Below are 23,017 nucleotides of genomic sequence, written 5' to 3' on the forward strand. Positions count from 1 at the left end.
CGGGCGCTTCTCCAGCGCTGATAATTGGCGTCTGTCTCGCGTCAGTGACGTAAAAGACGGATTTAATGCGACTTGACCATCAAACAGCAGCTTCCTAAAACATCAGATATGTATCGGATTCAGAACCACATACGAAAGTGACCCAGATCGGATTTGAAAACATCGGATTTGTGCCGTTCACACTGACACACCATGATCGGATAGATGGGTCGCATAGGGTCAAAAAAATCGGATTTGATGCGCTTTCGCCTGCAGTGTAAACGTAGCCTTAGTTTATACTGGAGGACGCTGTCAGAGGATTCAGTGTGGACACTTTCTTTGTTTTGTGCACTTTGTTGTCGTTCTACCAAGAAAACGTTCAGGTCGATATGTCAGGACCTCTTAAGAGGCAGGAGTCATGTGCCAGTGATCGCTGTGTACTTAATTACATGCTGCTGTATTAAAGTCTCAACAGTAGAACAACTTATTATGAAAAGTAATCCTGTGTGATACTGGTTATACTGGTAGAAATCACTGGGACTGTTTGGAAAGGAAGAATGTTTTAACCAAAAATGTACAAACAAACAAATCTGAGTGAATTTGTGCTGTTTAACAAACGTGTTGGACAAACTGTTTCCTGCTACAGGAGCGGCTGCAGGCGGACGAGGTGGTCCAGGCCCTGGACACGCAGCACGTGTTCGGTCAAGGTCTCAACATCAACCCCAAAGATGAGCTGTAGAAGCGTCAGAATGGCGCCACCTTCAGTCAAACACTTGTATATGTTTTCACTATTTATTGAATGACCTCTGGATCAGAACATTTCTATTTTTCTACTGTTTTGGAAGGTTAATGTCGTTTTGTGTTATTTTGATTTTTCCTCCTACTTCTCGTTCAAACTTGAGTTTACATTTTGGTTCTCGGGCGTTCGATCCAATCACAGCCTCCGTGTGTTTGACTGTCGTCAGCTCTGTAATCTCACTCAACTGTGAAGTTTCACTGCTTTGGGCAACAGACTTAAACACCAACATTTTCACTGTATGTTCATATATTCACAAATGGTACAGGCAAGTATGATATTAAGCACATTATCCCTGTTTATTAGTTTGTATTTCTATGATGTAATATATTTTTAAATACGCGGTGCACTGTTGTTTTCTCAGAGTCTAAGATGAGACTCATCTGAATAATTAGTGTCTTGTTGAATATTTAAGTGAAGCGGGAAACATCTTTAGTCAGTTTAGTTCATTAGTTGTAATAAATCACTGCCTAAGATGCTCGCTGACACGAGGACAGAGTGTGTTTGGTTTTTCATTGTGTTTGTCTCGTAATGACAGCTGCTGGCTATATAAGAAACTTTTTTTCATAAAAGATGCCAATTATTCCTGTTTCAAGGAAAACGTGTTGAATGACGGTCTTTTATTACTTTGTGTGGTTGGTCCAGAACGGTCGAGTCGTGCACTGGAGATCAGGTGGAGAAGAAGAATAAGAGTAACTTGGCTTTTCTATGTGGGTTCAAAATGTTTTACTGTTTGATTCTGACATGCTGAAGAACACATGTATGTGTACGTGCCTATAAATTAAAAATATTTCATGTGTTTTGTGTCCATATTGTTTTGTAATTACGTATAGCAACTAACAATACTATTTATCAGAAAACGTATTTATGTAACCAAACTCTCAGAGAAAAGACAGACGATAGGAAAAAGGTCATTTTTATTCAGGATTACATCGCAGCGCTTTGTCAGGAGCTCCGCCCATACTCACAACTTGCGCAAGCATTTACTCAAACCATGCCACACCTGTATTTACTGTTATTCAGTTATTTACAGAGGAGAGGTCACTGTGGTACTTTTACAAATGTACTCGAGCTCAAAAATGACGAACAAGAAACTCCATCAGAGCTCTGCTACAGAAACCAGGGTCAAACTCTGAGTTTGTGCTTCCTGCTGATCAGACAGAGACAAACACACGAGTGGACAAACAGCAGAGCTGTGATGTCATGGTTCACCATAGCGGGGAACCCACCCACCCATCCATCCATCCATCCATCCACCCACCCATCCATCCATCCACCCACCCATCCATCCATCCATCCATCCACCCACCCATCCATCCATCCATCCATCCACCCATCCATCCATCCATCCCCCCACCCACCCATCCATCCATCCATCCATCCATCCCCCCACCCACCCATCCATCCATCCATCCCCCCACCAATCCATCCATCCATCCCCCCACCCACCCATCCATCCATCCATCCATCCACCCATCCATCCATCCATCCCCCCACCCACCCATCCATCCATCCATCCATCCACCCATCCATCCATCCATCCCCCCACCCACCCATCCATCCATCCATCCCCCCACCAATCCATCCCCCTACCCATCCATCCACCAATCCATCTCCCCACCCACCCATCCATCCATCCATCCATCCACCAATCCATCCCCCCACCCATCCATCCACCCACCCATCCACTCGCCCATCCACCTGCCCATCCACCCATTCATCCATCCATCCCCCCACCCATCCATCCACCTACCCACCCATCCATCCACCCATTCATTCATCCATCCACCAATCCATCCCCCCACCCACCCATCCATCCACCCACCCATCCACTCGCCCATCCACCTGCCCATCCATCCATCCACCCACCTGCCCATCCATCCATCCACCAATCCATCCACCCATTCATCCATCCATCCCCCCACCCATCCATCCACCCACCCATCCACTCGCCCATCCACCAATCCATCCACCCATTCATCCATCCATCCCCCCACCCATCCATCCACCCACCCACCCATCCATCCACCCATTCATTCGTCCATCCACCAATCCATCCCCCCACCATCCATCCCTCCACCCATCCACTCCCCCATCCACCCACCCACCCACCTGCCCATCCATCCATCCATCCACCCACCTGCCCATCCATCCATCCATCCACCCACCCACCCACCCACCTGCCCATCCATCCATCCACCCATCCATCCACCCACTCGCCCATCCCCCCACCCGCCCATCCCCCCACCCACCCATCCATCCACCCACCCATCCACTCGCCCATCCACCTGCCCATCCATCCATCCACCCACCTGCCCATCCACCCATCCATCCATCCACCAATCCATCCACCCATTCATCCATCCATCCCCCCACCCACCCATCCATCCCCCCACCCACCCATCCACTCGCCCATCCACCCACCCACCCACCTGCCCATCCATCCATCCATCCATCCACCCACCCACCCACCTGCCCATCCATCCATCCACTCGCCCATCCATCCATCCACCCACCCACCCATCCATCCATCCACCCATTCATCCATCCATTCATCCACCCACCCACTCATCCATCCATCCACCCACCCATCCACCCATCCATCCAATAATAAATCTACAGTGTGTGCTGATCACATCCATGATCCAAGGCTGGTTGATTCTAAAAGCACTCGTGTTAAATGCACCACTGAACTAAACCTGTGATTTCATGTGCATGTTAATGCTTTCTGCTACACACTTTGATATTAACCCGATCAATGAGGAAATGAAACAGTGTGTCGGGGGAGTCAGAGTTTAAGTTAACCCTCTTTCTGGAACAAATAACCTGGATTTCGGTCATCTTGTGTTTAACAAACTTGGGAGTTTATACCTGCTTCTGTAACGAGCCCAAGTCCTTAGTTTGAGTTTGTGGGGACCTGATTAGAGGTAACGTGTCTTTGGTCGGCGTGCCGGGTTGGTTCGGCTCAGAAGCGGTAGGCCAGCTGTTCAGTGACTCTGAACGGTTTGCTTTCACTGGCGGTGCACATCAAGTCCCTCATGCGCCGCGCACGCCGCTCCTCTAACACCAGCCTGCGGGAGTGCTCTCGGGCCGCCTGCTGCTCCGCTCGCTTCTCCGTCCGCTTTCGCTTCAGCCACCTCAGGGAGGAAAAAGGTATGTCAGTCAGCTGATAGATACTTCAGCACGCTTTCAGAATATTTGCCCTTTGTAGCCAGATGATGGCTGCATCATTAGCCTGCTTTTTATTATTGATATTGTCTAAATGTAACTTTACTCCTGACAGGATATAAATCAATGAACCAAAGTTCAACCTGTAAATCTTTAACTTCATCTTAGAGCAAAGCGGTGACAGACGTGATTGTCTCTACTCTGACGTGTGCCAGGAAGTCATCATATGAAAACTGCAGGTTACGAAGTTTAAAAGCAGACGTACAGTTTGAAAGCCTCGTCGCACTCCTCACGGCTGTGTAACAGGTACCCGCTGTCCTCCTCCAGCCTCTTGAACTCCACCAGCTGCCTCTCCTTGTGCTGCTGCTCCTGCTTCCTCTGAAGCCACGACCTGAAGGCCTCCTCCGGGTCCAGGTTGGAGTCTCTCTGACGGGGGACGCAGAAGCAGCGTATTACCATCCTCAGTCGGTCACTTTTACCGGACACTTTCTTTGTATTGCATCAAAGTTTAAGACACAAAAAGTGTTGGGGGGGGTAAAGTGGTCCTCATGTAGCGACCGTGTTATGAGCTTACTGTGCCCCCCTGTGGCCATACTTGACAATTCATTCTCTCGATTTCCTGGGCTCTGTGGATCCTTCTCTCCTCCTGAAGCTGCTCCTTCTTCCTCATCAGCCAGGCTTTGAAGGCCAGCTCGTTCTCCTGCCTCTTCAGCTCTTCTTCCTCACGCCGCCTCTGTTCTGCCTGAGAAACATAATGACTGTGAAGAAATGTAGCAACCATAGCCAGGCCTGTTTTTGAAATGACCTAATTTCCTACCTCTCTGGCCAGCCTCTGCTTCCTCTCCTGGATCTTCTGCAGCTGCTCTTTCTGCTGGGGGGTCAGGGTGTACGTGGCCTGGCTGGGTGTCTCCGTGGCAGACTGCACCCGCCTCTTGCTGCTTTTCCTCTGGCTGCCTCTCTGACTCTGGCTGGCTGAGCTGGGCCTGCTCTTTGGTTGTGCTGGAGGTCTGGGGGCCCGAAGGTGATCTATTGTCTGTGGAAACAAGGAAGAGGCAGCCCGAGGGCGAGGAGAAGAGGAGGAACTGTGGATCTTAACAGAGTTTGCATTTTGCTCCTGAACACGAGGCGAGGAGCGTGAACTGTCACTGAAGTTGTTCGCTAAAGGAGGGAAAAGGGCGTGACTCTCCACCTCTTTTAGGCTGACCAGGTCAAACTTCCCGTCCTTCTCCACAAGGACTCTGCCCTCCTTCATCCCCTGGCCTCCCTCGCTGCTCTCCCCAGCCCTGCCAGAACCTCCTTCAGAACTCCTGCTCTCATTGCGAGGTGAAATCTTCAGCTCGGACAGCTTTCCTGACACTTCGGTATCTGCCGGTGCATCAGCTCTTTCCTCGCTCCCATTTTTCCCCTCTACTTCATCTCTCTCAAACTGCAGCGGAGGCACCACCAGGTCCACCAATGTCTCTTTAAAATGCAACCGCCTGCGTCGTGTCATATCTGGCACTTCCTGATCCTGCAGCTCCCGGTTAGCCTGCTGGATCTTCTCCAGGATGTACTTCTTCTCCTCGTCTGTTTGGTCATCCATCCCTGGAGGAGGCGGGGCTGTAGCTGATGACTTACTGGGACTGTCCCTGTCTGAGTCATACTCCAATGGTTCCATAGGAGATGGCCACCTCTCTTCATCTTCTTCCAGTTGCTCTGTTTTGTTGTCTCGCTTTGTTTCCTTGTAGTTATTCTTTCCTTTCATTCGCTGTCGTTTCTCACCCTCCTCCAGTTCTTTGTCAATGTCTGCCTCTATGTCCTCATAGTCAGAGCCCTGTGGGGGATAAGACAGACGTGCTCTGCATGCATTAATTAAGTCTGCATGTAAATGAAGGTGCAACATCAATACTGAGCAACAGATAACAGGTATGTTTTATTTTGCTCATCAATATTGCATCCAGCAGTGGAACAGTGAAAGCATGCCGCTGCATTTCAGCAGCATAGGTTTCACATCCAAACTCGGCGTGCCAGGTGTGGTAACTCAACACTGCTCGTGTCACACTTTCACAGAGCAGGCTCAGGTATACACACCTCGTTCAGCCTGCAGCAAGTAGAGCAGCATTCAGATATATATGCACGCTAAAAAGGAAAGAAAGATTAGAAAGACGAGATGCAGGAGATGTAATGTCAGACCTACCTGGTCCTCGCTCCGGCCTTCCTCACTGATCAGCCAGTCCAGATCTTTCTCAAAGTCGTCCTCGTACTCCTCCTGAGTCTTTGTGCAAACTGTTTCGCTCATCATCTACCACGAACTGAAAGAGGGGACAGAAAGATGTGACGTAAAGTTTTGTCCCTACACACACTCACACTGTAGCACCCAAAGAAAGTGAAGTCAAGCCTGAGGCAGCACAGTGACGATGCGATCGTCGCTGTAGACCGTGGAGATCACCTGTGCAGCCCAACAACACCTCAGGTTTAAAATCACTGATGATTATTTTCTGCTCACTGTTTTCTGACTTGGCTTCAAGAGAAAAGTAGCCGTTTTATATTATTCATTTAATAAGTACAGATCACAGTGCAGAAAACAGCCTCCAGGATACATCTGGGATGGTGAGCATCTTTCCTGTAGAGTAAAACGTGCATTGTTCTCAAACTCGAGGCTTAAATTTCCCTTGATTTAAATCTTAGTATCTGACCTGCTGTTTGTGATGCTGCATTTGTGTGGATTGTGTTGTTATTTTGTTTTTATCTGCTGGTTGTGTTCTCAGGTTTCTCTTGTTTAATCACAGAGAGGCTGCCACCAACAGGTTGGTTAACACATGAGACACAAAAGTGCATAATCATAGTCTTCCTCACATTATTTGTGGTGATCACACAGAAAGCTGAATAAATCCAGTGTCCCTCTATAATATGTGCCGTTTATTTTATGCCAAAATATAACAGTAAAGGTCAGAAAACAAAGGTGGTACATGTCAGTACACATAACCTTATTCACCCAAGTGTTTGCACATGACATCCAGCCAATGATGGCTCTTCAATGGTAGTCATGGTGCTGATGTCCAACGACCTGGGCACCACTAACAGCACGTTAACATTAAGTATAAAGAATAATGCAAAGCACATAGAGGCAGACCAGGGTTATCACAGGCCTGTGCTGTAAGAAAACTAACAGACAATCCAAAAGAAATATATTTCTGTGTTGCAGCTTTTGTGAGCACCTGTATGGTAAAAACTGCATCACAGCCATTTTTAAGTGGGTTCATTTATATGTTAGGTATAAATCTGTATCAGGGCTTTGTGCCCATCTCAGGTATTAGATCAAAGTTGAGTAGCTGTCGAAATCTACAATTCTTTTTGGCTTTAATACCTATATAATATCCCTCACTAACATCTATAGATTTATACGCGCTTTTGATTCAGTGCATGTGTGTTTGGGTCACCAGGCAGCTTAAAACACACAGAAACAGCGTCATCTTTAGCTTTTACTTTATTTGTTTCTATATGCTTTATAGCGCATAGAGGGCAGGCTGAGAGCAGACTGGACCCAGTCGGATTACATTGATCGGTTTTAAAGCAGCGGTGTAAAATGTGACAACAGTGATAAACTCACCAGCAGCAGCTTCTTCCTGTTTCAGTAAAACAACAACCGTCTAACGGACCTGCGTAGTCCCCGCCGGCCTGTGGAGCAACACCTGTGCACATAATCTGCTTCAAGTCTCTCCACGGCCCCTAAAAGGTTTAATAGACACGTCGTCATAGAGACCAGCAACACGCTTTACACATGCGCATGCGCACGCCACCCGGTAAACGCATTCACAAAGAAAATCTCCATGAACCCAGCGTAAACATGAGGGAAAAGCCAGGAGGTATGAAAAGACTAAATATTTAATAAAGTTATTAAATGAGTTATCTGTTCTTCCAGGCTGATTACATTTAAAGGTCCTTTTGTGCGAGTCTTTCCATTATTGCACATTTTTATGACTAAACAAAACTAAAGCGCACATTTGAGCCAGGAGAGGCTGCACTTAGAAGATCGCCTCTTTATCTACCGTGAGAATAAAAAAACAAACCAATTCCAAAAATGTCAGGACGACGTGTAAAATGTAAACAAAACCAGAATACCAAGAGTTTAAACACTGATATGTTTTCTATGTTATGTTCTGAATAAAACTTGGGTTTATGAGATTCTTTGCATTCCGTTTTTATTTGCAATTTTACATTTTAATCTAATTTTGGGTTTTATTAAAGAATAAAAAAGGCAGGCACATAAAACAAGGAAGTCATTTATCTCCAACCACCTCTCTGATAAGAAGTATGTGTAAATGGTTAGCATACGGTTAAAGTAAGTAACTCTAGACTTTCACCCCAAAGTAGTTTAAAAATCTTGGAAGTTATACTTTTGCATGCTCTCATTTGTTTATAATAAGCTTGTGATTAAAGGGTGAACCTTTGCAAGATGTTTCTCAAACATGAAACAACTGAAAGGAGCCTCAGCATGAAGTGTTGTGGCAGCAATGCTGCAGATGCTGGTGAATGATTCAGGACTTTATAAAAACGAACACATTATATGATGTGTTTACTTTTCAAAAGTAAATTTCGTATTTCTTTATGTACGAGTCAATAAAACAAACACTAGTGGATGATTAGAATCAGCAACAGTGCACACTACGTGGGAACAAGTTTCTGCCTCTTTTCAGCAAGAGAGCTCGACTTTATCAAGCTAGCAACTGGATATATATACTTAATAATAATGTCACAGTATTAAGCATTAGTAAGGTATTAGTAAGTGTTTAATTCATCATTTATATATCATTACCCCTCCTTAGTCTGTCATTTATAAATACAGATATGTTTATCTCTAATCACAGTCATCATCATATATCTGTATTTATAAATGACACACTAATTAAGCACTTGCTAATAGCTTACTAATATTTTAATAATGATAAATAGTGTGAAGTTATTATAAAGCACTACTTATATATGTTGTTTATGGATGCATGCAACATAATGAAAAGTGTTATGAGTGAATCCTGACTGCAGGAAAACTTCTGCGGTGTCATCATTATAGGATCCCTTTGTATGTGCTGCCACCACAGAGTAGGCGTTGATCCAGATTAGCCTGTTATTGACTTTTTCCCTTGTCAGTGTCTTTTGCTTTGCACAGAGCCTTGCTAGTAAATAATAGTAATATGGGCTACTGTTTAATCAATAATGTTTATTGTGTAAATATGGATTCTTGAGTCAGTGCCAGGCTGCTGTACGTGTTCAGCCAATTGTTTGTTAAAAAAAAACATTAGCAAAGTCAGTAAAGTATTTAAAATAATTTAATGAATAAACTATTTCACATATTATACTGTATGTGGAATTCAGGGTGCTACTCCCAGTGTACGTATATTGTCTCATCACACAGTGAAATGTGTTTCTGTGTGTTTAATGAAAAGAAGGAGGCTGAGGTCGCAGCACAGCAGGTAGGAAATCTTCAAAGTTAAGGCTGCTTCAGCTCACTAACAGACACTAACAGGCACTAACAGACACTAACAGGCACTAACAGACACTAACAGACACTAACAGGCACTAACAGGCACTAACAGACACTAACAGGCACTAACAGGCACTAACAGACACTAACAGGCACTAACAGACACTAACAGACACTAACAGGCACTAACAGACACTAACAGGCACTAACAGACACTAACAGACACTAACAGGCACTAACAGGCACTAACAGACACTAACAGGCACTAACAGGCACTAACAGACACTAACAGGCACTAACAGACACTAACAGGCACTAACAGACACTAACAGACACTAACAGACACTAACAGGCACTAACAGACACTAACAGGCACTAACAGGCACTAACAGACACTAACAGGCACTAACAGACACTAACAGACACTAACAGACACTAACAGGCACTAACAGGCACTAACAGACACTAACAGGCACTAACAGACACTAACAGGCACTAACAGGCACTAACAGACACTAACAGGCACTAACAGGCACTAACAGACACTAACAGACACTAACAGGCACTAACAGACACTAACAGACACTAACAGGCACTAACAGACACTAACAGGCACTAACAGGCACTAACAGACACTAACAGGCACTAACAGACACTAACAGCATTGCATTGAGTTTTTCCTTTCCAGTCACCTTTCTCGCTCACTATGTGTTAACAGACCTCTCTGCATTGAATCATATCTGTTATTAATCTCTGTCTCTCTTCCACAGCATGTCTTTTATCCTGTCTTCCTTCTCTCACCCCAACCAATCACAGCAGATGGCCGCCCCTCCCTGAGCCTGGTTCTGCCGGAGGTTTCTTCCTGTTAAAAGGGAGTTTTTCCTTCCCACTGTCGCCAAAGTGCTTGCTCATAGGGGTTCATATGATTGTTGGGTTTTTCTCTGTATCTATGAAGCGCCTTGAGGCGACTTTTGTTGTGATTTGGCGCTATATAAATAAAATTGAATTGAATTGAATTGAATTGAACAGGCACTAACAGGCACTAACAGACACTAACAGGCACTAACAGACACTAACAGGCACTAACAGACACTAACAGACACTAACAGGCACTAACAGACACTAACAGGCACTAACAGACACTAACAGGCACTAACAGACACTAACAGACACTAACAGGCACTAACAGACACTAACAGGCACTAACAGGCACTAACAGACACTAACAGGCACTAACATACAGCTAAAAGAACAAAGAGATTAAGCAGAAGAGGAAAGAGCCTAATTTCTGAGCAGTAAGAGACACAACAACCAAGTGGTACCAATCAGGGTCAATCAAATAAGCCAGGGGCGCCAGGAAAAGGCCTTCCTGCTAAAACTATAAACAATCCAAAGAAGGCAGAAGGACAGAGTCGATAATGTTCAAATCAATTCAAATAGGTTTAATTCATACAGCATGAAATCACAATAACAGTTGCCTCAAGGCACTCATGTAGCACAACAGCTTCAGAGGAAATCAGAATAAAAATCTTTGAGAAATATTTTCCTCTGGCTCTTTGAAAGAACTGCACTAAAAGTCTGACACCTTTTACAGCACAGTCCCATCAAACCTTCGTCCCTTCCCACTTTGAATATGTATTTTATTTTATTTATTACCTTCCTTTATCTTTCCCATGCCTCTGCCTTGTCTCCACCCTTCCCCTAACATTTTTCTATCTACCCCAGCCTTCCCCCATCCCATCTCTTTACCTCTTATCTGTCCACCTCCTCATAACCCCTGTTTTTTCTTTATCTCCCCCACCCTCTTTATCACCTTTCTACCTTTCCTGTGTCACTATCAGACCCTTTCTTTTCCCGTTTACTCCCAACTGCCTCTTCTGTAAGTGTGGAGAAACACTGAAGCTCCACAGAACTGACCACCTCCAACAGTGCAGCTCAGTGCGTCAAAACCCTGAACACAAACTTTACACTAATCTGAAACTCTTTCGTTGTTACAGATAATGATAAAAAGGTATAAGAAGGGAAGCCATAGAGCCTGGGGATTTTACATCCAGAAATGTTGTAACCAGACACGTTATAATTAAAAATACTGAAGAAGAAGATATGATAGCGAGTCTGTACGCACAATGCCAGGACGATCAAACCAGTTTAGATGGATGAAAAAAATATTTAATCATTACTTGTTATACTTTTTTCTTTTTCTTGATAAGAAACGCAGAGATCCAGAGCAGAGATCTCTAACTAGTTTTAAATCAGTTGCCACATACGGTCCACTTTGATCTTATGTTTGTAGGAGCAGTGAAACTTCTGTTTCTTTCTTTTTCTTAATTACTTTGGTGTAGTTTGAATGGCCATGGTGGTGTTTGTCAGTAGAAAAAGCTGTTAAACTTATGAAAGTACAGTTAGAAGTCCAAACTGCCTCCCATCACATTTTCCAAAGACATCCAGTGGGCCATACTGGAGTTTGTGGTGGGCCTATTCTGGCCCTTGGACCCTATGTTTGACACCCCAAACTAGCGTGACTTTTCGTGTAACATTTGAATTACACGTCCAGCTCACATTTGATGCTTTTCTCAGATTTCTCGCATTGACAGATGACTGTACAGTGACAGGGAATCAGCTTGTTTTATATTTAGACTCACTGATAAAGAGTAATGTCTGATTCACACTTCTGCTGCAATTCTAAGTCATAACTTAGGAAGTAAGCACAAACTCCTTTTAACTTCCATGTAACCGGATGTGCACCTCCCAGGATATGTAACATGTAGCCCGCAATGACCTGAAAGCTGTGGGAGGTTGCAGCGTTAGAGTTAAATGTGGTTTCCGGTTACGTCGTCGAAGTTAAGACGAAGATTTCCCGCTGAAGTCTAATAAATCAATCAATGTTATGAACAAACATAGGAGAAACAGAGGTCCTTAAATGCGTCCCCAAACAGAGAAGTCTTTGAAGTCTTTGAATGCAACGTTTGTGTGGCGCGCTGAACTCTGGGTCTTGGAGTTTTGTGTAGGCATGCATCATTCTGAGCTCCGCACCGCGATAATGGAGAACAACATTTCCCATGTTGCGTTTCTTTGGCAAACCACGCCCCTTCATCTAAAACATGCCTGAGATCACGCAGGTGAAACTTCTGACACAGTGTTAAGTTGGTGGCGAGAACACGGTGACAGGCAGCGGCCGGACACACGGACAGAGAATCGTGTCCACAGATGGCCACCATCGTCTTTTACTCGGTGAACAAAACGGCTTACACCGCCGCGAGACGATGTTTAACTTCTCCGTTAAAGGGGCTCGCTAGTGCCGGAGAGTCCGTTTCGCGGCTAGCCTCCACCCACAGTCGGTCAGTGCCTTTGCTTCCGGGAACGAGATGGTTTTCGAGGGGGACCGGCGTGAGGTTCATGTCCCATGGGACCGCAGGCAGGTCCGGAAATACCAGGAGGGGAGCCCTGGCGCTCAGCGGAGCCGCAGCAGTAACAGCGGCGGCGGCCGTAGCGGGGTTCCTAGCTAACACTGACCACTTCCAGCGCGCAGAGATGGCAACGAGGGTCCCCCGAGCCGCAAAGGAGACGGGGGAAGAAGCGGACATTCTTCAGAGATGCCGGGGCTTTATGTCTCCGCCGGTGACTGACATTAGTGTGCTGCAGGGGAACAAGGACGAGATGCGTACGAAGATGGAGATGCTGATCATGGAGACTCAGGCCGACTTCTGCAAAGCCCTGGAGAAAGTGGACGGTGGGGAGTTCAGGGTTGACCGGTGGAAGAGGAAGGAAGGTGAGGCGCTTCCACGTACAGTGTAACAGAGTGTGACATGATTATATTTGCTTAAAAGAAGCAAAAGTAAACTGACTGTGTGTGTCAGGTGGTGGAGGCATCAGCTGTGTGATGCAGGACGGAAAGGTGTTTGAGAAGGCGGGTGTTAATGTGTCAGTGGTGTTTGGGAACCTGACGGAGGAGGCTGCGAAGCAGATGAGGAGCAGAGGAAAGGTCCTCAAAGGGAAAGATGGTGAGTTAATACTGCGATTTGTGTTATTGATCACAGCGGTTTAAACTTTAATATTGGTGTCTTTATTTTTCCCAGGTAAACTGCCATTTGTTGCCATGGGAGTAAGCTCCGTTATCCACCCCAAAAACCCCCATATTCCCACTGTGCACTTCAACTACAGATACTTTGAGATTGAGGAGGAAGATGGTAAGCATTAGGCCTTCATCACATCAGCAGTTGGCTCTGTGTCAGTGACACAGCTGAGTGTGGGAGTGGATGATGACCTTTGTTTCCTTCTTCCTTGTTCCAGGCACTAAGCAGTGGTGGTTCGGTGGAGGCACAGACCTGACCCCGGTGTATATAGATAAGGAAGATGCCTTTCATTTCCACAACACCCTGAAGGAGGCCTGTGACAAGCACCACCCACAGTACTACCCCGACTTTAAGAAATGGTACGGTTTGGTTAGCCCCACGCTCGTGCCCTGCACTTCAGCACGTACGCATCTGTGTGTAGATTTACACTGGGTGTGTCCCCACTGTGGAGTGATGATAAGAGGAAGTCTTTGCCTAAAATCTGCAGTTGCAGAAAAACCGTTGAGCCAAGACGTTAGTCAGGGATTGACTTCAGTGGGAAGTGATGGGTGTGGTTTATCTGATGTTTGCTGTATGAAGTAAAATTTACATTTAAGGAATAATGTGATGTTTTCATAAATATGCCTTTCCTCTTACAGAGACGATTGGCACCCCTCTCATCCACTAAATGTAGCACAGTTTACGTCTCTACAGATATGCTTTCAGTCGACTTGCTGTTAATTCATTTAGAGCCCATTTGGAACTTTGATAACTTTACTGACGTTTGATGATTTAAAAGTCTGATATATCGGCCGATGTTTTTCCTTTTCACTCAGGAAAAATATAACATAAACACAATGTATATTTACTTTTAATCCTCACTAAGATATTTCTGCTGTTTTGTTGACTCTGCTGAGTTGGTGTGTTTGTGGTGATCCAAGCAACAGAAGTTGCAGAGCTCCCTCTGGTGGACAAACTGTGGAACATCACTGCTCATAACGTGGTTGAGAGGACGTTTCTCTTGCATCTTTAGCTTCTTTAAACGTTTCATTTTACTTTCTAAATTTTCATTACTCTGTCATTATAAATACTGACATCAACATACAGGCAAATCTGTCTTTCAGACTTCATTTGTCGTATGTCATGCCATATATTTGGGTATTTATTTGGCCCTGCTTCTGTCTCAGTATATATTACTGCATGTTGCCCAGGTGTGACAGGTACTTCTACGTCCGCCACAGAGGAGAGACCCGCGGTATAGGAGGAATCTTCTTTGACGACCTGGACTCCCCGAATCAGGAGGAAGTGTTCAGCTTCGTCAAGAGCTGCGCCCGCACGGTGGTGCCCTGCTATCTGCCCATTGTGTACAAACATCTCAACGACTCTTTTTCTGATGAGGAGAAGGACTGGCAGCAGGTCCGACGAGGCCGGTGAGTGTTTTTCAGGCCACAGACTTGCAGTGACTGCCGTCTCAGGTTTAGTCTTCACTTGTGTGATTGAGCTCCTGACAGAGCTCTGACTGCAGTGTGGTCTGAAGCTGGAGTGGATCCTGGCAGGGAGTCGCTAACAACACAGAGACTGACTTAAAGGGCGAGTTTGAGAATGGATAGCAAGCTGGAAACCAGTGGAGTGATTAGATTGTTCAGATTAGCTCAGTGTGGTAAGTGTTGGCACATACAGAAAGCGCCTCACAAAACTTGTGACATGAAGTTCAGCTCATAACCTCAGCATGTCGGGGCAGTATGCGTCACGTGACAGAGCGGCTGTGGCGTGCGAGGCCTGTCGGCGGTCTGGTTCAGCATTTGCAGCTTTCATCTCTGAGGAAGTGATCCCAGAGAAGTAAAGCAAAGTTCATCTTTGAATGTCTGTAAAGCATTCCCACGTTAAGCTTAACAACCGATATATTGAGCGACTGCCTCTCTCTCTCCTGCTTCAATCACCAAACTGATCAATGATCAGCTGATCAACTCTCTTCTTTGTTTTTGTCTCACTTTGCACCAGAAAGAGGAAACCAGCGGCTGAACAACAGCAGCACGTTTAAGCTTGATCAGCTGTTGTTAGAATTTATTTAATATTATTTCTACACCAGGATCTTTTTCTACAGCTGACGTAACTGTGCAGGGGCGGAGCTAGCAAAGTTTAGCCAGGGGGGCCGATAGGGCATGAACAGGGAAAAGGGGGCACAAAGACATGCTTTTCTTTCTTACTCTCATTTAAAATGTCGAGCTTTTAATAATTAATTATCTGACTCTTACACCCAAAGTTTTAATCTGATGTAAAATGTATAGAAGTCCATTACTGTATATAGTAACTGTTAAGTCTAATATACCCTAGTAAGCTGTAGTACTTTTTCCTTTGGGAACCATCTGTGCAGTCTGCAGTTCTGTAGAAGAAAGATGTTGAATCTATTTAATTATTGTGGAAAAATAATTTATTTCTGTGAATTTTCTTTTACACGCATTAAATTAAAGTTGATTACATCGATTAAGCATCATGAGGTGGGGGGGGGGTGTTCCCTATTTATTTATTTTTGTGGGGCGTTTTCAGTCCTATTAGTCGGGTTGCTTAATATTTCTGCTAAGTACTCTTTAAAATACCAGAAGAGGGAGGATGGTGGAGGTTTACGTTTATTAGACTGATCAGTATTGCTGAACTATAAAACAGTTTTTGCTTACAGGTGTAACAGAATAGCTTTAGTGTTTTTAAAAAAAAACTTGAGTATGAACTTTTACAAAATGCAGCAAGATATTAATAAAACAGTTTTATTGATTAAAAAACACTATATCAGATTCATATCGGTATCAGCAGATATCCAAATTTATGATATCGGTATTGGACATTAAAAAGTGGTATCGTGCATCTCTCCCACAAACCTGTCACAGTAACAAAGAAAACTAAATGAATAAACACACATTACAATATTCTTCCTGTGAAAGTAAACCAGAGGATGGGCTGCCTCGGTTTGTGTTTTCATACAGTACCTGATCACCTTGAACAATGAACAGCACGTTCTGAGCCTACAGTGAGGATGTGTTGCTCTGCAGGTACGTGGAGTTTAACCTGGTGTACGACAGGGGAGTGAAGTTTGGCCTGGCCACGCCCGGCTCGAGAATCGAGAGCATCCTCATGTCCCTCCCACTCACCGCCAGGTAAGCTGCTGCCTCTGTTTGCACCTCGCTTGTGTCGACCGCAGGCTGCCCGCGTCGCGTGGTAACAGAATCACTCTTCATCCTCAGGTGGGAGTACATGCACGAGCCTGCCAAAGGCACCCGGGAGGCTGAGATGCTGGATGCATTACGAAACCCCAAAGACTGGGTGTGACCGGAGCGCCCCCGGGACTGGACAAAAACATCTATTTTATAAAGCTGGCTGATCGACCGGCTGGGCAACATTTAATACTGCTTTTATAACACTGAGCTGTAGATGTCTGAAGAGCTTTTTCATTTTGTCAAACGAGCCCTGAATTCTAACCTAATAATGTCAAACTCAGTTCATGAGCTTGGTGCCATTGCTTGCTGCAAGACCAAATAATGTGACTTAATGGGCGACCTCCTTTTCAGGTCAGCTACACTTCCGTTGTGCTCCTTTAAACGTGCGTTTTGTTCTATGACCAGCTAAATGTGGCTGTTAACGCCGTCCTCTGCTTGCTTTCAACAAACACCTGAAAAGGACAAACTGAGCCACTGTGTCAGCTCTGCTAATGTTAATAGAAGCTGCTTTCAATGTCCACAATTATGACTGTTTCTGCCATGAAATGAATAAATGGATATTCACCACGCTCTGCTTTGTGCTTGGTCTTTGATTTGTGGTTAATGAATCACTTTATGGTTTGTTTGAACAGCAGTAAACAATACTCTGACCCACAGAGGACGAATGTGAGTCACAGGTTAGGTGGAAACAAGAATCTGTCTTTTTCTAGTTTCTTCTGTTTCTTTAAAATAAAGTGAAGCTCACACTGGATACAAATGTATCTCTTTGTGAGAGCCTGGGAAACCACCAGGCGATGAATAATTTGTCCCTTTGAGTGATGATGGTAACAATGCGGGGGGGCAACAAGTGCTCACCCAAACAAACTGAACATGTTCTCGAGACGCTGAAAGATTCATGCAGCGAGTAGTGCGTTTTAAATATTTTATTACAAATGAATTCAAGCTTTTGCACAAGTGAAAGATTTATAACAAGCTCCTTACTCTTAGTGTTATGTAACGTGTTGTTCCTCGATAAGGCTTTTGTAAAAACAGGCTTCTGTTAAGTTACAGTACAACAAGTGACCGAACCTAAACTGCTACGTCTACCAGCACGAGTCAGCTCAGCGTCACAGCTGAGGCTCAAAGGTCACGCTGCCATAGTTCAGTGCTCTGCTGTGACAGTGATCAGCATTAGTGACAACATATTTGGCTTTAGAGTGTATGCAGCAGCAGCAGCAGTGTTTCACAGAGACTGAGCACTCTGAGGATTACAACGTCATTGTTACTGCTGAGTGACACAGCAGAGTGAAACCAGACGGTCCTACTTTCCATGAAACGGCTCATTCTGAGCGTCGTCCCTTCATTATTCACCACCGACTGTACTACGGTCACATCAGCACCGGTGCAGTCACTGGCCTTTAAGCTTTAAAAAATGCCTCCCCGTAATGTTTGCACACAGATACACAGTTACATAGATACATTACTCATGCTAAACATAGACTTTATCCACGGTGACTGTAAATACACAAGCTTCCCCTGACAGCCCGTCTCTGCTGCTTCCTGCCCCACATTTATGTGCACGTCAGTAACTGTGGCACAGCTGCAGCTTCACATCCAGGAGGTCCGTTTGGGAAGGAGGGTGTCCACAGTTGAAGCAGCTGTCAGAGGCCCCACTAGTGTTCATGGGCCAGTGAGTCCTGACCATTAAACAGCACGGAGACACCTCTAACCTCACGAGGACAGCATGAACTACAGGCGTTACCAAAACATAAGCAGGTAATGACGCATCACTGCCCTCCTTCCCTTTGAACATTCAGAAGTGTTTACTAAAGATGGACCAATGCTTCGGTTTGGCGAGTCACCTCATGGTTTAAGGCATATTAACTGAGTCTGTAACGGGGAGACACCTGCTGCTGCCCATCTTGGCCAGGTTTCCCTTGAAAAAGAGGTTTTTGATCTCAATGGGATCTTCCTGGTTAAATTAAAGATATATATATTATGCCTTGACATCTGTTTACAGGTAAAACCCTCATTGGAGGCTCCCTGCCCACCACGAGACCTGCTGGTGAAGCCTGAGTTCACTTATGATCGAGTCACACAGCAAATGTACAACGACAAACTTGTGGATGAATGTTTTGAGTAACAAAGTATTTTTGACAAGGACGTATTCAAAGATGAAAAACAGATGATGTGACGCCGCCTACTCGGGTGTCAAACTGGCATCAGTTGGTACCGAGCGTCACTAAAGCATTGGTCGCACACCTGTGACACGAACCCTGTTTGTGAAGCTGCAGCTCTGACACAGCGTGAGGAGAAGCTGCAGCGTGTAGGTATCGCACCGTCACTCGCTCCTTCAACGCCACGTCTGTTCCAGCACGAATGATCGCATTAGTCCACTGACCAAACAGTTATTAGTGTTTCTGTTGTGTGTGTTGGATTGCAGGGGGGGGGCTGGTGAAACCACAGCAGTAGCACTGCTAAACAATAATAGTCTTAGTGTGTGTTAGGGCTTTTGTTAGGCTGCTGGTTAACAACACGTTCACTTCCCTTGGCCCCCGCTGACACCGACAGAGCTGCTGTTGACTATGTCCTCGTACTGGGGGGGGGGCTCCGTCTCTATTTGGACATCCGTGTGGCCCACAGCCTCTTCGTAAGATGGCGGCGGGTCGCCAGCGCTTCCGCGCCCCGACGTAAACTCCGAGCCTGGATACGCCGGGCTGCTGTGGATGCTGAGTTCTGATTGGTCGCCGTGGTATTCCCTCCCCCAGTGGTCCATAGAGACCACCGACAAGACGTTGTTGTGATGCGAGAGTCCCATGCTGGGGCTGCGCTGTGAGCGTTTGCGGGAGTGGCAGCGCCACACGGTGATTGCGACGCCGGCGATGATGACCACGACCAGCAGCAGCGGCACAATCAGGTAGAGCGAGTGGATCCCGCCCACCGCTGCCTCCAGGCCTCCGGGCGGGCTGCTTTCACGCACATATTCTTCCCAGAACTGCCTCTGCACACAGAACAGCCACACGGTCAGTAAACAGCCCCCCCACTGCAAGCGCTTTTATCCAGATCACTGCAAAGGAAACGACAACAACACCCAGACAAACAGAGACCACGTGAGCGCACACGTGAGCGCACACGTGACCGCGCTCCAGCCGCCACACAATGGTGCGCTGGGCTGTTCTTCCTGCTGATTGCCATCACTTTCTGACAAACACCCTCGCTCTGCTCTCGCCACAGGATCTCACTGCTGGACATGAACGCCACAAAATATCACTTGTAGTTAGCGTGGGTTACTCTGCACTGGTGATGCTGGCCTGTGGAAGCCATGTTTTCATGTTTCAAGTGTTTCCCAAGTGCTTTTAAAAAGGGCGAGGAGCTTCAATCATCCAAACATCCTCGTTTTTTGGATGATTATGTTATTTTACTACCAGGGTCAGAATTATTAGCTCCCTATGCTAACACGTGTCTTCTTCAGTGAATCTCCCAAGATCCTCCACACTTGATCATCTTGATCTCCAGCCCCCCCACAGACGGGCACTGGTGTCAGGGCTCCGTGCAGACCCGTCGCTGTTCTTCAGCAGGCATGTTTTGGGTTGGAAGACAAATAAGGACCCAGATTTGCTGCTGGTTGTCTGAGGTTTTCTTTCTAAAGCTTCATATTTCCTTCCATCCTCTGTTTAAAGTGGGCTGAAGCATTCCCACGGCACAATACTCCCACCCCCGTGTTTCACTGTGGAGCCAGCGCTCTTTGGTTGCACACCTCTCACTTCTCTCTCCAAACACGAGCATCGTCTCTGTGGTTTAACACTCTGCTTTCTACGGTGGAAACTCTGCATATCCATCTCCTGCTTTGCCTGATGCTCAGACCCTCGCTGAAGTTTTTATACTGAGTGAAAATAGGAAAATAACCTTCAGTTTTATCCTGATTCTGGAAGCTCTGAGCATCACCAAGTTAAATCACATCATTTCCCAGCAGTGCTTCGTGCGGTGACACGATAAAAAGCTCTGTTTTTCCAGAAGGGCGAATAATACTGACCCCGTCAAACTAATCTGAAGCAGTGCACAAACATGCTGTTGAAAAAGCACCTGGGAAAGACTTTTTCATAGGTGGGCTAATAATTCTGTCCTCATCTATAAGAATGAGGAAAATAAAGGATCTTCCACTTTAAGCTGTTTCTCGATGGGAAATGATTTCCTGTTAAAGAAAAACGCCGCGTGGTTCCTGTTGGAGTTTTGATGTGCGCTGTGTGACACGCGTCCTTATCCTCTCACCGTCTTCTCTTCGTTCTCAAAAGCTTCCCGGGCCTCCTCATAGGTGCAGGTCTCCTCCCGACACTCCCTCTGGATGTTACCCTGCTTTATTTCCTCCAGAAAGAAGTTGGCCCTGCGCAGCCTCCGCAGGACCGAGTGGGCCGCTTCTGCTGGCAGGAACACTGGAACGAGGGAAACAGCAGATGAGTGGAGGAGGGAGGAAGCAAAGACAGGAGCGAGTAATCAACAAGCAGAGACAGGAAAGGAATGAAGATGATGGGAAAGTAAGGACGAGTCAGCAGGCAGAACAGCATGGGGGAGGAATTTAGAGAGCTGTGAAAGGACGGCAAAAAGGATAGAGATGCTGGGAAAAATAATGAGGAAAATTGGGAGAGGGAGCGAGGTGGGGACTGAAACAAAGGCAGCCGAGCAGAGCGCTGGTCCGTGCCCACATTTCTACATAAAGACAAAAGCTCCTTTGATTTAGGCATCCGTCCCTCTGCCAATAAAAGAAACTGGAAGAACGGACTTGAAGAGACAAGGTGGCCCTCTGTTCCTCACACCCAGAACATAAACATAAACTCCACAAAGAAACAGCCAGATGCCACAACATGCCCAAATTAACAAGGAATGGCTGTCTGACTCATAACTCCGGGAATGGGATCAACAAAAGGCTTAAAAGCAGAAAAAAAGGACAAAGAGCAAAATCCAAACAGGAATTTCCCCCCGGAAAGAATGGGAATTGTTACTAACAAGGGGGGACACTGCGGTGTTTACTGGCATGGACAATGTGGAAAACCAACACAATAGAAGAGAAAAAACAAGCGAGAGCAGGAAAAGGAGGAATCCGTGTTTCCGTCTCTGCTTGTGGGTAAACTTACCACTCCCCATGATTCCCGCGGGTCTGTTTGGGGGGGGTTTATCTGCAGAAAAGCAAACAGGCGTTAAGCTTCAGCTCCGAACCTGCTGATGATGACAGTTAACTTCCATCTCAGCAGCTGCACCCTTTCCTCTGGTTACTTAAAGATGAGCAGCGCGGTTTCTAACACGGACGCGGTAAAGGGCGTCGTTACGCCACGACCACGAGACATCCGTGGCTGAAGTGACAGCGACCAATGGCGGCTGCCGTCCAGCGCTCCGGATGTGTCAGCGGGATCCAAAAATAGATGACCATCAGCACAATCATCCATCACAAAGCGCCTCCGCCCCAAACAGCCACCGCGGACACGGCGCTGTGCTAACGGTCTGTTAGGTTAGCTTGTGTGCGGCTGAGCGGGTCAGTGTACCGACAGGTCGGTTAGTGGCTCGCGGAGCCTTCACCTCTAAATTCAATCTGGTCATCAACACAGGACACAAACAAAGACTTCCCGGGAGAGAGTCCCGCCAAACGCTGCGGGCTTCACTGCTTCTCGAAACCGTGTGTCGCTGCAAACACAACGTCTATCGCTCCCACTTACCTTTTTTCGTCCCCAAATATGCGCATTAGCGACCATTCGTCTCCTCCGCTGCCCGAAAGATTTGTTGTACAAACTGCGCAGGCGCACAAGGTCTGTTTGGTATCGCGGCTTCACGCACTGCCCGGAGTTAAAGAGACACGCCGCCGTTAGGACGAAGAATAGCAGGTAAATATGGAAAAATAACTAAAGATACATAAATGTAACCAATAATCTAATTATGTAAGTTAGTTCACAAATAGGCCGCCCAATGAAAATCAAAGGTCATCAATGAAAGGCGGCAGTTTTTGTTTTCTCTTGTTAATTAAACGGAGCTAAAATCGTGACAAAAAACATAAAGAATAATGAAAAAATAATGAAACTATTTTGTGAACTTGGAAAACTAGCTCAAATAAAATAAAACAAAATAAAGAGGAAATATTCGTAGTTTTAGTTAATTAGGTAAAACATTTTAATCTTGTATCTAACATTTTCACGTTTCTGATAAGGCTTTGATTGACATGTTTGGATGTCTAAGCCTGAGTCAGCTGCTTAGATCTATACTGAAGCCCTGCTTTCCACACCACACCCTCAGAACAATAATAATTAAAAAGACTGAAACTAACAAAAACCAAACTGAACCTACATGCTTTCAAATCACAGACGCTAAAATGAAACTAAGCAGAATTAAA

At 45.8% G+C, this 23,017-nt stretch overlaps 4 protein-coding genes across 6 annotated transcripts in view; 2 read left to right on the forward strand and 2 right to left on the reverse strand.

Moving 5' to 3' along the window:
- The window catches only part of p3h2 (prolyl 3-hydroxylase 2), a 47,912-nt gene extending 46,347 nt beyond the window's left edge, over positions 1 to 1,565 (forward strand). The window contains exon 15 of the mRNA XM_006803305.3: positions 626 to 1,565. Coding sequence (XP_006803368.2) covers positions 626 to 718 — 93 coding nt within the window. The 3' untranslated portion in view covers positions 719 to 1,565. The remainder of the gene's footprint in view (positions 1 to 625) is intronic.
- Positions 1,566 to 3,377: 1,812 nt separating this feature from the next.
- ccdc181 (coiled-coil domain containing 181) lies at positions 3,378 to 7,676 on the reverse strand. Of its 2 annotated transcripts, none has more exons than XM_006803304.3 (6): positions 7,533 to 7,676; positions 6,120 to 6,234; positions 4,761 to 5,756; positions 4,539 to 4,685; positions 4,209 to 4,369; positions 3,378 to 3,912 (listed from the first exon to the last, which is right to left on the reverse strand). In XM_006803304.3, exons 2-6 carry the CDS (start codon positions 6,222 to 6,224, stop codon positions 3,741 to 3,743), a joined length of 1,581 nt encoding a protein of 526 aa, XP_006803367.1. In that variant the 5' UTR covers positions 6,225 to 6,234; positions 7,533 to 7,676; the 3' UTR covers positions 3,378 to 3,740. The 2 variants fall into 2 exon arrangements, with proteins under 2 accessions (XP_006803367.1, XP_006803366.1); XM_006803303.3 differs by having other exon boundaries at positions 4,518 to 4,685.
- Positions 7,677 to 12,487: 4,811 nt separating this feature from the next.
- On the forward strand, positions 12,488 to 17,234 carry cpox (coproporphyrinogen oxidase). Its single transcript, XM_006803302.3, has 7 exons — positions 12,488 to 13,173; positions 13,262 to 13,405; positions 13,481 to 13,591; positions 13,695 to 13,836; positions 14,668 to 14,886; positions 16,501 to 16,605; positions 16,693 to 17,234. Exons 1-7 carry the CDS (start codon positions 12,612 to 12,614, stop codon positions 16,775 to 16,777), a joined length of 1,368 nt encoding a protein of 455 aa, XP_006803365.2. The 5' UTR covers positions 12,488 to 12,611; the 3' UTR covers positions 16,778 to 17,234.
- Positions 17,235 to 17,573: 339 nt separating this feature from the next.
- prrg1 (proline rich Gla (G-carboxyglutamic acid) 1) lies at positions 17,574 to 22,423 on the reverse strand. Of its 2 annotated transcripts, XM_006803301.3 has the most exons (4): positions 22,350 to 22,423; positions 21,774 to 21,815; positions 20,914 to 21,074; positions 17,574 to 19,645 (listed from the first exon to the last, which is right to left on the reverse strand). In XM_006803301.3, the coding sequence occupies exons 2-4, from the start codon at positions 21,781 to 21,783 to the stop codon at positions 19,184 to 19,186; spliced, it is 633 nt and encodes a 210-aa protein (XP_006803364.1). In that variant the 5' UTR covers positions 21,784 to 21,815; positions 22,350 to 22,423; the 3' UTR covers positions 17,574 to 19,183. The 2 variants fall into 2 exon arrangements, with proteins under 2 accessions (XP_006803364.1, XP_087691987.1); XM_087835861.1 differs by lacking the exon at positions 22,350 to 22,423 and having other exon boundaries at positions 21,774 to 22,250.
- Positions 22,424 to 23,017: the final 594 nt, after the last annotated feature.

This window comes from Neolamprologus brichardi, chromosome 23 (assembly GCF_056152115.1).
Source record: "Neolamprologus brichardi isolate AB-2024 chromosome 23, ASM5615211v1, whole genome shotgun sequence".
Taxonomy (NCBI): domain Eukaryota; kingdom Metazoa; phylum Chordata; class Actinopteri; order Cichliformes; family Cichlidae; genus Neolamprologus; species Neolamprologus brichardi.

Bases quoted from the DNA above. Each gene is read 5' to 3' on its own strand.
- cpox (XM_006803302.3), top strand. From the start codon at position 12,612: ATGGCCACCATCGTCTTTTACTCGGTGAACAAAACGGCTTACACCGCC. The intron at 13,592-13,694 runs GTAAGCATTAGG...TCCTTGTTCCAG, and splicing joins TGAGATTGAGGAGGAAGATG to GCACTAAGCAGTGGTGGTTC. The intron at 16,606-16,692 runs GTAAGCTGCTGC...CTTCATCCTCAG, and splicing joins TCCCTCCCACTCACCGCCAG to GTGGGAGTACATGCACGAGC.
- prrg1 (XM_006803301.3), bottom strand. The intron at 19,646-20,913 runs GTGAGAGGATAA...TTCTGTGTGCAG, and splicing joins TTGAGAACGAAGAGAAGACG to AGGCAGTTCTGGGAAGAATA.
- ccdc181 (XM_006803303.3), bottom strand. From the start codon at position 6,224: ATGATGAGCGAAACAGTTTGCACAAAGACTCAGGAGGAGTACGAGGAC. The intron at 4,370-4,517 runs GTAAGCTCATAA...GTCCCCCGTCAG, and splicing joins TATGGCCACAGGGGGGCACA to AGAGACTCCAACCTGGACCC. The intron at 3,913-4,208 runs GTACGTCTGCTT...TTCCTCCCTGAG, and splicing joins TGCGACGAGGCTTTCAAACT to GTGGCTGAAGCGAAAGCGGA.